Below are 14,207 nucleotides of genomic sequence, written 5' to 3' on the forward strand. Positions count from 1 at the left end.
AAGGATAACATTCCAAAAGTGGGTTGCAGCCAGATCATGAAGCACTTGAAATGACAGGCTAATAAGGGGTGAGGACTTTATTCATAGGTGACAGAGGAGAAGGTTGGGAAGCCTTTGAGGTTTTTTTGTTTTGTTTTGTTTTTTGTTTTTTTTTTGTTTGTTTGTTTGTTTTTTTGGTAAAGCAGGGAAATAATCAGAACTGTGTTTCCAAACATTGATCCCTAATCATGTATAGGGTGGACTGGAAAGGAAGAGATGGGACCTAAGGATAGTCCAGATAAAATGCGCTGAGACTCTCAATGCAGCCAATGGCATGAGATCATAAGGCAGAGTACAGATACCTTGGACATTTTGTAGGATAACTGACAGTGTATGAGAGTACCAGGATGTTAGCCAGAGGTGAGGGTTTTGTTTTTCTCTCACTGCTAGATCTCTAGCCTGAAACGGTGGCCAGCATGTAGAAGGGGCTCATTAAACACTCATCGGATGAATAAATGAATGAATGCTGTGGTCCCTAATGAATGCTTAGAGTCCTTTAGTCTAAATTATAGAACCACTGCTCTCTCGGCAAGGGTTCGATACATGATGAACCCACCAAGCTCTTACCCACCCCTCTCCCAGGAGCTGAGGGAGCATGAAGGCAGAGGAAGTTGAAATGAATGAAGACTAGACCCTACAGCGAAAAGCCAAATAAATAACATTGTGTTTTGGGGGCAACTGTTGAGGTAAAGGAAGGGTGACCCACTAAAAAATCTTTTGCAGGATGTTAGATCCATATATTCAGTGTTAGAAATGATAGGGGATCTTGGACACACATGTTGCAAATTGAGCTTTGGGAATCATTATTATTCTATTGGCAGGGGAGGCACTGGTGGGAGAAAGGGAAAGAGAACAGGAGCTGGAGTAAGAGAAAAAGAACATAACTCTCTAAATCTAAGAAGAGTCCATGCTGGTACATCGCTAGAAAATCTCACACAAATAAGACTTTGCATCAATTTATTATGTACACAGATGGCATTCTCAGTGCAAATATTTTCATTCCCACAATGGCTTATATGTCTTTTTCACTCACATTCCACAAAGACCATTACAGATTGTTCTGTCCTTTCTGGAGTTTGGCAAAGTTTTGCCAAAGGAACACAGCGACAACAGTTTGGCTGGTGGGTGTCCTACCGATGATACTAAAGAGAGAGAGTTCAACGGGGCTAGAAATTGCAAGAGAAAAGGTCGCTGACCCAGGATGAGCAGCAAGTACAAGAAGTTCTCTGATTCATGAGGGTGAGAACGAAGTGAAAAGCTGTTCTTTGGTACCAGGCCTGAGACCCTGGACATAGGGTAAGGGCAGAAAAAAAGATTCAAAACCCAAACAAACAAACAAACAAACAAAACCCTCAAGTATTTTGATCATCTGCCAGAATCTCACCTTGTTTAAGGCTTTTGTTTTATAGACAGAGAAACCAAGGCCAGAGAGGAGCAGGGTTTTATTTAGGGTGACAGTGAAGACGGAGTTTTTGGAGATGGCAGGGGAGTAGGACGGGGGGGTGGGCAGAGTGGAGAGGAAGATGAACAGGAAGAAAAAATGAAGGAGAGAGCAGGAGAGGGAATGTGTGGTCAAGCTCAGCGGGCTGCAAACATTTGGCTAAAAGCTGCTCTGAAGAAAATATCAAAGTCTGCTAAGATGGGGTTGCCTGGGTGGCTCAGTCAGCTAAGCATCCAACTCTTAGTTTCAGCTCAGGTCATGAGCGCGGGGTCGTGGGATCCAGCCCCAGGTCAGGCTCTGCACTCAGCGAGGAATCTGCACTCGGAGAGGAGTCTGCCTGAGAGCTTCTACTTCTGCCCCTCCCCACCTCAAAGAAATAAAACTTAAAAAAAAAAAGTTTGTAACAAGAAGAAAGTCCAGGAATGCCTGGGTGTCTCAGTGGGTTAAGCATCTGCCTTCAGCTCGGGTCCTGATCCCAGGGTCCTGGGTTTGAACTCCGCATTGGGCTCTCTGATCAGTGGGGAGCCTGCTTCTCTCTCTCCCTCTTGCCCCTCCTTGTGCTTTCTCTCTCTCCCTTTTTCTCTCTGTGAAATAAATACATAAAATCTTTAAAAAAAGATAAAAATTCCACTACAGTGTTCACAACCTGGGGTGGCAATGCATGATCTGGATTTGAGGGTAATGACTGTTTTAAAGTTGTTCTCCTAAACAAAGGAATGGAAGAGGCTTACCAGAGACCATTCTGACCTTTTTCAGGGAGAAAGAGAAAAAGACATTAACAAACTGGAGCTTATCTTCAAACCAGCTGTGAAGAGCCTGCTTGAGAGAGCAGGTCAAGTCTAGTCAGGTAGAAGTGGCCATGTAGCTATGCTTTGTTTTATTCTGTTCTGCATTTTGGCATTATTTGATTTCCTGACTTGAAGTGCTGATAATTCTCTCAGGCTTTTTTTTTTAAAGATTGGTCTGTCTGTCTGTCTGTCTATCTTACTTAAGACCTTTCTACACACAACGTGGGGCTCAAACTCACAACCCGGAGATCAAGAGTCACAAGCTCCTCCAACTGAACTACCAGGCACCCTTCTCTCAGGAGTTTGAGGTGGTTCTCACACACTTTTTTTCTGATGGTTGGACAACCCCCATTACTGCAGAAAGTTCTCCAGGAATTTCTTCCTTAATTGTCCTAAGAGGGAAAGGTTATATTGGCAGAGACAGGAAAACAGGACAGTTCAGGAAAAGTCTTCAAAGTGATTTCATGGCTGTGAATCTAAAGTTATCATAAAATAAAAAGTTTAATTTAAAAAATGTCTTCATAGGGGCACTCAGGTCACTTAAGTTCCTGCCTTCAGCCCAGGTCATGATCCTGGGGTCCTGGGATCGAGCCCTGAATCGGGCTCCCTGCTCAGCCCTTGGCTGCTCCCCGTGATTGTACTCTCTCTCTCTCTGTCAAACAAATAAATAAAACCTTTAAAAAAATGTCTTCAGAATGTGTGGTAATTCACACGGCCGTAAGCCTGTTATAGCTTCATCACTGGCCCCCTGGGACCATTCCTGTCTGGGAGACACTCGGGCCAGTTTCCTTCCCAAACCATTGTTCTGACAATGTGAATGAGACATGGATTTCTGTCTGTTTCCTATTGATTTCTATGATTTCTATCTATCCCTAAAGCTTTCACTTTTCTAATGGTTAATCTCTGAGTAATCTTTCGGGGACAAAATCAGAGTTTGGCTGTCATCCAAAACAAAATTCTGCTTGCTTTCATGTTTTGGCTCTCCACCCTGTGTCTATTTCTCCCTCCCTACAACACACACACACACACACACACACACACACACACACACACCCCCATGGTACCAGGACCAGTAAATGGGAAATTATGATCTGGAAACAGAACAGAAACCAGTTTAGGATTTTCCAAAGGAGCCATAATTGAGCCACTGGTTCTCCTTCGTGTACACTTCATAAAACTTGGTAAAATGGATGGTTTTCAACCCACTAGCCGAAATAGAGCCATCACCTGTGTTCCTATCGAACTGAGGTTTTCCATGGTTCCCTGTAAGTAGGAATGCTCGATTAAAGTGATAGGCTACCGAATTGGCAATGTGTTGTTAAAGTTGCCTTTTTTGATCCCATACAGACAGTTGGGCCTGCAAAGGATATCCAGAAGGGGTTCTCCTACCTTCTAATTTTTGGCTGGTCAAGAGGCAGTGATGAGTTTGAAACACCTCTCTCTTATATGGGACAAATTCCCAAAACACATTAACATTCATGAGAAGCCCCTCACACACATTTCATTCCACCTTCCACATCACTTCCTTCAACACGTATTTCTTGGGTGCCCACTATGTGCCAGGTCCATATTTTTCTATTAGTACAGATACTATTTATTATTCAAATCACATCCCACAACATCTACCCCTTTTGGAACAAAGGAAAATATTTATTTATCATAAAGTGGAACCATCTGGATATTTTGGTCTACCGGGCCCCAATGTTTGTTTCTAAAGATAGGTCTTGAATTCCTTTGAAAATAAATAACTATTTCAAGGCATTCTGAACCTGACCTCTTTTGCTACAGGAAGTATGGGATTAAGTTTAGCCCGATCTCCAGCAGTTTTGGAAGAAGGACGAGATGGAAGGACAAAGGTGGGGTTGGAGGCAGCATAAAATGAAGTCAAGAAGAAAGGAGCATTAATAGCCTTACTAGCAGGACCTCCGAGCTGGCCGCAACACTTAACATTGGGGTCCAAGCACCCAGCTTAAGGTGTCTGAGACCCAAATTCAGGGAGAATGGCATGTGGTTGGTGGCCACGGATTTAGTCCTTCTCAACGTCCTCCCACAATAAAAAATGAGGGTGGATTAAAGGAGGAAATTCACAACACAGAAGATGGAGACTGGCATCATCTGTTAGGATCTGGAAGGAATCTCACTTCCTATAAAGCAGATAGAGCTAGATGGAGAAAAGCTTCTTAAAATTTTTTTTATGTTTCTGTTCAAATTCCAGTGAATGAACCTACAGTGACATATGAGTTACAGGTGTTCAATGCAGTGATTCCACACTTCCATACAACACCTGGCACTCATCCCCTCCTGAATCCCCACCACTTACTTTACCCAACCTCAGGGTCCATATGAACCTGCAAACTGGGAAGCCCACCCTCTCTTGCAGGAGTGCCTCTTATTTTGAGACATCCATAGTGTTGTTCTCTACCTGACCCACAATCCTTCCACACTCCTTCAGAAACAGCAGTGTCAAAATGACAGGACCAGAGAAGAAGGCACACAGATATTGCTTCAACTTGTACAGAAGGCAGAAGCACACTGGGAAGTTTATATTGGCCATTTTAGTAGGTTCCCACAAACATGTTCCTCACACCTTCCTTATCCTTGGGTTTGCCCCATAATTCCTTAGGCTCTGGATTTCTACACAATGCTTGTTGAGAACTAATTCCACAAGTTAAAAAAAAACATTTAAATGTTATATACTGCAAGATTAATCAATGCTCATTGAAAAACATCCAATGGAGGTACCTGGGTGGTTTAATCATTAAGCATCTGCCTTCAGCTCAGGTCATGATCCTGGAGTCCCAGGATCGAGTCCCACATCAGGCTCTGCTTCTCCCTCTGATCCTCACCCCACTTGTGCTCTCTCTCAAGTAAATAAAAATCTTTTTTTTTTAAAGAAAAACATCCAATGATTCAGAACAGATAGAGTAAAAAATCACGCTCTCTCTTTCCCCCTGCCCACTTCTACCCCTCTGAGATTACCATTCGTAATGTGTTGTTATATGATGTTCCAGATCTTTCCATAAGTATTCACAATCATGCACACGCACACACTTACAATTTTTACATAAGGAAATGATAGTAGAAGTTGTATCTTGCACCTTGCTTTGTTTACATAATATATCTTGAGGATCCCTCCACTCGAGTACCCTTCAATGTTCCACATTCTTTTTAACAACAGCGCCGTGTCCCACAGATTGGGTGTGTTCAACCAAGCCCCTATCGTTTACATTTGGGTTCCTTCCATTTGTTTTGCTCTTAGGAAAATAATGCTGCATTGAATGCCCTATACACTTTTTTTTTGGTACCAGGGTCCAATGAATGTCCATGTGTGTACCATGAGCACCTTCATACATTTTGTACACTTTCATAAATCCTTCTGTATGATAGATTCCCTGAACTAGAACATCTCCTTTTCAGATTTTAAGAAGTTTGAGGTATGGCTGTATTTTGACATATGTTTTTGAGAAAAGGATGGCATTTTGTCAATTACTTTGAAATACACAGGGATGAGAGATGCTATTGTATACACAGAGAGGTTTCCTATGAGGTTAGCACTGACAATGGAAATGAGATGCTGCAGGGTGGAGAAGGAGTATGCGACCTGCTTCCTTTTCTCTCTTGAAGCTATGTGACTGAGAGCCTAAGGCTTAGGAAAGGCTTTATGGAGACACGTCCATGGTATTTCTGTCACACTTGATCTTAACCAAAAGGCCAAGAAGCGATCATGGTACCTCTGCCAAAAGGATGGATAGACCTACCTTACAGTCCCACAGAAGGTCCTCACTACTGAGGACAGAGGTAGTCACCTGCTTTCCTTCCAGAAGACAGAGATTTGGCAAACCATCCCGAAAGGCTACCAACTTTGGATCTAGACGGTGGATACCTAAGGCTGTGATTTCTTTGTGTTCATGTCCTGGCCCTACTTACCAATTATACAGTGTACTTAAATGGCTGGAGTTTGGTGATAATGCTGTTTAATTTTCCGAGGAAAGGGAAAGAGCAGTGGTGTTAGAAATGGGCCCTTTTATGGAGTTGCTGGGATAATAGCCATGGAGAGAGGAAAGTTTGGCCTGGTGCTGGGGAGGGTTGAATTATTTGAGCTATTCACACTTACTGCTTCTCTGTTGGCAGGTTGCCGGAAGATATCACCATCAGAATGTTCCCACGACAATTCTCCATCCCCTGTTTATTACAAAATAAAGACAGAGTCATACATACTTAGAAGGGAAAACCATCACCCTTGTGACCGAGCCACATTTTTGGTTCTATGATCCCAAATTTCTCCAGACATTTTAAATGTTGTTAAGATGGCCATCCTTCTGGGCACCCTGGTGTCTCAGTCGGTTGGGGGTCTGATTTTTGATTTTGGCTCAGGTCATGATCTCAGGGTCACAGGATCAAGCCCCGCATCAGTCTCCACGCTGGGTATGAAGCTTGCTTAAAAGTCTGTCTCTCTGCTACTTCCCCCATCTCTCTCTGTCTCTGTCTCTCTCTTCTTCCTGAAAAAAAAAAAAATGGCTGTCCTTTATAAAGCGACCTGAAAAGATTTCTCTCTGGATCTGTCTCAATTTTCAAAAATAACTCTGAAGAAAGTTGTCACTTTTTAAAAAAATTTTATTTTTTTAAGATTTTTATTTACTTGTTTGAGAGAGAGAGAAAGAGAGAGAGAGGGAGCGAGCACGAGCAACAGGAAGGGGCAGCAGGAGAGGGAGAAGCATGTTGTCCACTGAGCAGAGAGCCGGATGTGGGACTCAATCCCAGAACCCCAGGATCATGACCCGAGCTGAAGGCTGTCGTTTAGCCGACTGAACCACCCAGGAGCCCCATCCATTCACACTGTACAAAATTTGGGAAACAAAAGGGAAAATAATCACTTTCCATTGTGATATAGCCATCAGCCTCACTTTTGCTTACTTTATTCCAGTGACAGTTCAGTATCCTGCAGTTTGTACTTAATTTGTATTTAAACTACCCGTCTAAAATGAGAATTTCAAGGATTTGGTCTGTCATAATTTGGTAAATTCACCCTGATGTCTCTGAGAAGTTATGACCTGGTCTGAAAGTTAAGGTTAATCTTGTGGTGGCTGGAATGTTTACCTAACCAATATCCAAGTTGTACTCCTCTGTTTTTGCCCAAGATACCTTCTTCTGGGTCTGTGTGTCCATTCTCTGAAGAGTGAACACTTATCATTGCTTCATTGCCAGAGTAACTTCTTTTGGGAGGAAGATCCTACCTTTAGCCTTGAGAACAACATACCACAGACAGTGATATTCCTCAGCCAATTAAAGATCACAAACCACAGGACAATTTCCAAGGATATTACCTTGTGTTACTGATGACCAAGTGAGTCGATGGAAGAGCTGGGTCTTAATCTCAGTATCAGTTAAGCCATGCATTTCACAGGATAGCAGGAAATATCAGAAAGTATCAGCATGAAGAATTTTCCATTTGAATTTACCCCATGAGCTTTCAAAACCCACTTGGACATGTTACTGGTTCAAGGAGATTATAGTACTGAGGGAAAATTAGGTAATATCACTGGCTTTTAGGACTTACAAAAGACCTCAAAATTCCTTTGATAGCAATGTTATAAGGTAGTGTTATATAATGATGTTATGGCTTTAACCCTTCATGATTTAAAGATCATCTCATGGAAAAAAATTATGAATCATCAAGATGCGCTTGGGGAGAGAGGCGCCTGGGTGGCTCAGTCGGCTAAGTATCTTCCTTCTGCTCAGATCATGATCCTGGAGTTGCCAGATGGAGCCCCACATTGGGCTCCCCACTCAGTGTGGAGTCTGTTTCTCCTGGTGCTCCCCCCTCTCGTGTTCTCTCAGAACTTTGGAAATGGCAAGAAACACACTGGAGACAGCCTGCAAGGTGTGGCTGGAGTAGAGAGTTCAGGTGTGAAACAAGAGAAATGGGGATGGTGGAAAGAAAGGAGGAAGGGTGAAGAGGAAAGGGAGGCAAGGAGGGAGAGAGGGAGGGAGGGAGACTGGTCGTTGATATAAATAAAGGCGGTAAATAATTGCTGTGTAGACTTCAGAAAGAGGCTGAAGAATTCACATTTTATCCTGTAACCAATTTTTAGGCAGAGGTTCCTACAGTAAAAGATGATGATTTGTGGCAGCTTCTCCTGGCGATGGAGTGTCTCCTACCTGGGGGGCAACAGTAATCTGGGAGGATGTATGTAGTAACATGTGACAGGCCCTGAGATCTCTGATCATGGGGAAGAGGCAAATCAGACTACTTCAGATAAAAAGGCAATGATATGATCCTGATGGGAGATCTGATAAAAGAGGAGGATGGCAAAAGAGAAAATAGTGTAAAGGGATGCTATGGTGGGGGGCGGGAGTGGAGGACGCCTGGGTGGTGCAGTTGGTTAAATGTCTGACTCTTGATTTCAGCTCAGGTCACGATCTCAGTTTCCGGGGATTGAGCCCTGCATCTGTCCAGCTCCATGCTCAGAGGGGAATTTGCTTGAGGATCCTCTCTCCTTCTCCTTCTGCCCCTTCCCTGTTCTCTCTCTCTTTCTAAAGTAAATACATAAATCTTAAAAAAAATTTTTTTTAATCAAAAGATGCTAAGCTTGTAAATCTGAATAGCTGGGAAGTGGCACTGCCCTTGAAGTGAATGAACTTAAATGTACTTGGTCTCTTTTCAATGGCAGTGTGGTGAGTCCAAGCTTTTTCACGAGCCAGATGAAAATAGGGGACCCAAGAGAAGACTGGAAACCAGAAGAGATTCACCAGCAAATGGCAGAACAAAATGGAAAAGCCGTGGAATGTGTTTTTGGACCCAATCTAAGTAGCACAAAGAGAATAAATCACAAAGGAAAAATGAGAGAAGAGCTCTCTTCACCAAACACGTCCTTCACAAACATAGATTTAATGGTTGGTACTGACATGGAAGGTTTACTTAGCATGACCTTTTGAGAAGTTCCATTTATTGCATTAAGGCCCTAGAGTCTTGAAAGGGCTTTTAGATAGTGTCCTGAAATACTTAGAGTCCAGGTAGAACCCTGAAGAAAGTAGTCCCTGTTAAGAGAACAGAGAGGTCAGATGGCATGGGAGCGTACAAATAATGTCCTATAACCCAAGTTCAGAGAAATGTGTCACAACACCTAAGCATTTGCAGGCACATGTGTGTGCCTCAGTTAAAATCATTTCACTTCAGTTAAAAGCTCCTGGAGCCATTACTCATATACATATCCTGTCAAGTAGAAATGACTACTATTTTGGTTGCCTCTGAGCTTCTGATGACATCGAAATGGCATTCTCTAAGCTGGAGTGTTCTATATGTAAGGAGTCATTGTTTATGATTTAAACCATAGTTAAACTGGAAGAATCTTCTTTGGCATTCACATTTTGTTCAGCTGTGACCTGGGCCAAATCTGTCTGGATTGCTGATAATAGGTCTGTCTGTTTAGCATCTTAGGCACTATAGGTTAGATATATCTCAGATATATCTAAGGGACAAAATACATCAAAGAAAAAATTAGCAGCAGTGCCCTAAAACCTATTCTGTTGTTTTTTTTTTTTTCTCCCTGATTCGCTGGACAAATTGTCTTAAGTGAGAAGGAACTTCTTTTTTTTTTTTTTTTTTTTTTTTTTTCCAGCCAGGGCTTTATCTAAAAAAAAAAGAAAAGAAAAAACAAAAACAAAACAAAACAAAAAAACCCCACACTGATTCTAAAGGAGACAGATGGATTCTAGTTAATTCCGAGAAGCAACAAGATGTAATTTTAACCAATTTTTAAAACCAAAATGAAAAACAACTCTAGTGTACTGTATGTCAAACAATATTCATTTAACCTTAAAAGCCACATGTGTTGTTTATTCAAACCTCAATTATATTCTGAGTGGTACCCTATGGAGCTAAAATGGCTTGGCTTTCTGGTAATGAAAGAAATGAAGAACAAGCATTTGAAAAATGGTCAAAAGCTGGGCTACAATTCAGACTGTTTATAACTCCCATTGCTTCCATTAATCTCTGGTTAGCTTGAGTAGGTCACAGAAGTAAACCCTGTCCTCTCGAGAGGACTAAGTGTACAATGAGATTATTAGAAACCCATGAAGATAAGCCTCAGAAAGCAAAACTACGCCAACATGTGGTCACATCTGAACCACACACAACATCATACATAACGTGTCCCATAGGTCCCGATGGATCTGGGACAACCCACTTTCATGCCTTTTTCTGGCAGACATAATTACTGAGATGGCCCTCTCACTTTCAAAAGTGTCTTGGTTTGGATGGGAAGATATGTAGTCACTCTAATCATAAGGCACATGGCAATGAAATGAATACCCAAGAGCAGGGCGGGGCGGGGACATGATCCCTGCAACAAGGGAAAGTGATCTCTGTACTTTAAGAGGAACGCGTCGAAATCAGCAGAATCAGGGCAAATAGTTAAAGGGCTTTTGAGGGAAATCAGAAGAGTGTGGAGAGGAAGAAAGTAATTGTGACATCTCCACCTACTACGTGCCAGGTTCTGGGGTGGACTACTTGATAGCCGGGAGAGAATACCCAAGCTGGAGATGAAAGACAGAGTAGAAGCAGATGACTCAATGGGGGTCCTCTGCCAAACATCTAATTCTCTAAATTCTGTTGAGAGGGAGCAGGCAAGTGAAGGTTTGAAGAACTCTCTGGTAGAAGGATTCCCCATTGGTAGACCTTTCAGCTAACAACGATATATAGTACTACAAGAAGTCCTCCAGTGTTTTGTAGATGGTCATGTGTTCTAGAAAATACTCCGCTGTCAAATAAAGCACTTTATTGTTTGGGCTGTCAATACAAGCTCTTAGCATTTTTAACAAACTATCTGCTTGAGGGGTGCCTGGGTGGCTCAGTGGGTTAAAGCCTCTGCCTTCGGCTCAGGTCATGATCCCAGGGTCCTGGGATCCAGCCCCACATCGGGCTCTCTGCTCCGCGGGGAGCCTGCTTCCTCCTCTCTCTCTGCCTGCCTCTCTGCCTAGTTGTGATTTCTCTCTGTCAAATAAATAAAATATTTAAAAAAATACCTTATAACAAACTATCTGCTTGAGAAACACAAAGACACACACAAGGGGGAACTCCTGCCAAGAGTAGCTAGCCAAATCTGAAGAGGAGTACAAAAGCATTTATCCAGGAAAGTCAGAAATACATACTTTTAAAAAAGATCATTATGGGAGTGGCCGGTGATTGTGAGAGCCAATCATGAGGGAGGCAAAAGAGAAGTTATTAGCTGGATGATACCCACAAGCCACACTCTCCTCTTTCAATGGCTATGGAGATCCAAGTTGATAGTTAGAAATGGGGTCTTTGAGTCATCCCAATAAATCTAGTGCAAGCGTTACCATATCCGGCCCTGGGGAGCAGAGTTGTCACGAAGTCTGCTCCTTCCAGTAGCCTCAGAGTTCAGAGTCCCCACGGTTGCTCCACATTCTCAAGTTGAGAGGCAACAGAGCAGTCATGGCTAAGAGAACAGCCTACACCAGCCAGACTGCCTGGGTCCTGGCTCTGTCCCTTTTTGTCTGTGTGACTTTGGGCAAGTGTTGAACCTCTCTGAGCCTCAGTTTTCTTATTGCTAAAATGGGGACAATACAACCTAGCCTGGAGAGTGGTGGGGATGAAATGGATTAGTGTGCACAAAGAGCTTAGAATAGGGCCTGGCCCACCAAGTGTTATTCCCCCTCTTCTTCCCATCCTTTCCCTCTGCTTCTTCCTCCTTCTCCTCAAGAGTAGCTCAACCCTGGGGAAAACCCAACTTAAGGAGTTCCATGAGCATGCGTGGTAGCTGTCAAGGAAAGGCTCTAGATTAAACAAACAAATGAAGCCCAGCAGTAAGAAAAACATTTATGCCTGCACGTAGGAAAGGGAATCCTTTCATTTCGAAATCATTCCATTTTGAAAGCCAGGATCTTGGATGCAGGGAAAAAAAAAAGTCCACAGGGATGTTTTCAGCTCGTTCCTTCTGAACTGGCTAAGATTCTCCTAGTCATCTCCTTATTTTCCTCTTTGTCAAAGAGGCGTTTGAGTTTTAATGAAATCCCTTATCTTTTCTTGGCTTAAAATGAGGCTGAAGAGGACAGATATCTGCTTCATTGGGAGAGAGTGCAATTTTATGGTCCTAACGTGGAGTGGTCAAAGTCCAATCCCCCCCCCCCAAAAAAAAGAGAGTTCTGAGCTACCACATCCATACATGGAAACATAACAAGCGGATGGAGAAGGGAAGCTCAGAGATCTAGCAACGTTTACTGCTGGTCAACCAAGGAATGAATGGAAAGTAGTCAGTTTAAGGTCCTTCTATACACAGATAATGCATTAGCTACCTGGCCTTATATCCATAAAAGACCGGGATGTCTGGCGGGAGTAGGGGACATGGGGCTGGTTTTAATGGCTAAAGCCAAGTGTAGATGGATGTAAGCATTCAAGTAATTTGCTGGAATAACTGGATCCTGTGTATCCATTGTCTGCTTGCCCGGGCTATGGAGACTTGGAGTTGGTAAGTTCTTAAAGTTATAATGTAAGTAATATTGAAATCTGACTTCCCCTGCCTAACATAGCTACTTTTGCTCACGTTTCTTTTTTCTCTCTTTATGCTGTCAGTTGACAATTTGGACTAAGTTCTAGAAATACTGGGGTCTAGGCTCATGAAGACTATTCTAATAAGAATAATGGACACAGGCAGTGTTTCTAGGCAGTCATGGCACCCCCTGGAGTAGTTAGAAGGACAGAGCTGAAGGAAGAGTGACTTTGACCTGTGAAGAACTACTTGCTCTCACGTGCTCGCTGGGAATTCCTTATTTTTATGGTAGAACCAGATGCCTATAGACATGAAAAATGCTCCAATCCCAGAACAGGATGGGGGCATTTATTCCACACGGCCAATTAAGATTTGGGGTTATTCATTTGTTAAACTCAGTATGAAAGTCAATGTTGTCTCATCCACAGTCTGAAGGGCTTACTATGAAGAAACATACTAGACATAAGAGACATGCCCAGAAGGAACACAATGACCACCAAGGTTGGGAGTTCTGGGAGTGTCAGCAAGCACGTGAAGATGAATTCTGAGTGCAGGGCAGAGAAAGAGAGAACAAAAACAAGCTGGAAAGTTTCCATGGAAAAAGAAAGCCCCTAGTGGGGATTTAGAAGAAGAGAGGAAGGCCAAGGGTGGGATATCTCTCAGATGATCCTTTCTTCATGAACATGAATGTTCACCTAAGAACAGGGCTCATTAACAGTGGTCAGACTCTTCTGTCACTCTGGAAAGATCAGAGTGTTTCAGCACAGTTTGAAGTTCAGGGAGGAGCACAGTAATTCAAAAACCATAAACGATGGAGTTCACTTTTTTTTAAGAAATGTGTCTCATTAATGATATTTTCTTCCTTATCATTATGACCCACTGATGGTAGTGTTTCTGCAGAAAATGTGGACCAAACCAAAAACAATGCTAGACCAATACGTGAGTGTCTATATTTGGAGGTGCTGTTCTTTTCTCCAGTTTTGTTTGATTTTGAGAACTTTGAAAACTTGGGTAGATTTTTATGATGTTAAAAATAAAATGAACTACCTTGTACATCACTTCCCTCATGATCTCTGCATTCCAGCCAAGATGACATCACAGGTGTAATTTTGCTGTTTTATCGCAAAGAGAAATCAGGAGTCTTAGGTACAATGGCACTTGTCTTGAGTACTGACAAACTGCTTTTATTTTTTATTATTTATTTTATTTTATTTATTTATTTGACAGAGAGCGATCACAAGTAGGCAGAGAGGCAGGCAGAGAGAGAGAGGAGGAAGCAGGTTCCCCGCCGAGCAGAGAGCCCGATGCGGGACTCGATCCCAGGACCCTGAGATCATGACCTGAGCCGAAGGCAGCAGCTTAACCCACTGAGCCACCCAGGTGCCCCAATAAACTGCTTTTAAATAGTTGCTTCCACTTTCAGTTACCTCA

The 14,207-nt window shown here is 42.7% G+C and overlaps 1 protein-coding gene across 5 annotated transcripts in view; it reads right to left on the reverse strand.

Annotated features, from left to right (window-relative positions):
- CHRDL1 (chordin like 1) overlaps window positions 1-14,207 on the reverse strand; it is a 115,195-nt gene that overhangs the window by 17,608 nt on the left and 83,380 nt on the right. For all 5 annotated transcript variants that reach the window (XM_045996532.1, XM_045996531.1, XM_045996528.1 and 2 more), the window contains one exon: window positions 6,383-6,450. In XM_045996532.1, the coding sequence (XP_045852488.1) occupies window positions 6,383-6,450 (68 nt within the window). The remainder of the gene's footprint in view (window positions 1-6,382; window positions 6,451-14,207) is intronic.

This window comes from Meles meles, chromosome X (genome assembly GCF_922984935.1).
Source record: "Meles meles chromosome X, mMelMel3.1 paternal haplotype, whole genome shotgun sequence".
In the NCBI taxonomy this organism is placed as follows: domain Eukaryota; kingdom Metazoa; phylum Chordata; class Mammalia; order Carnivora; family Mustelidae; genus Meles; species Meles meles.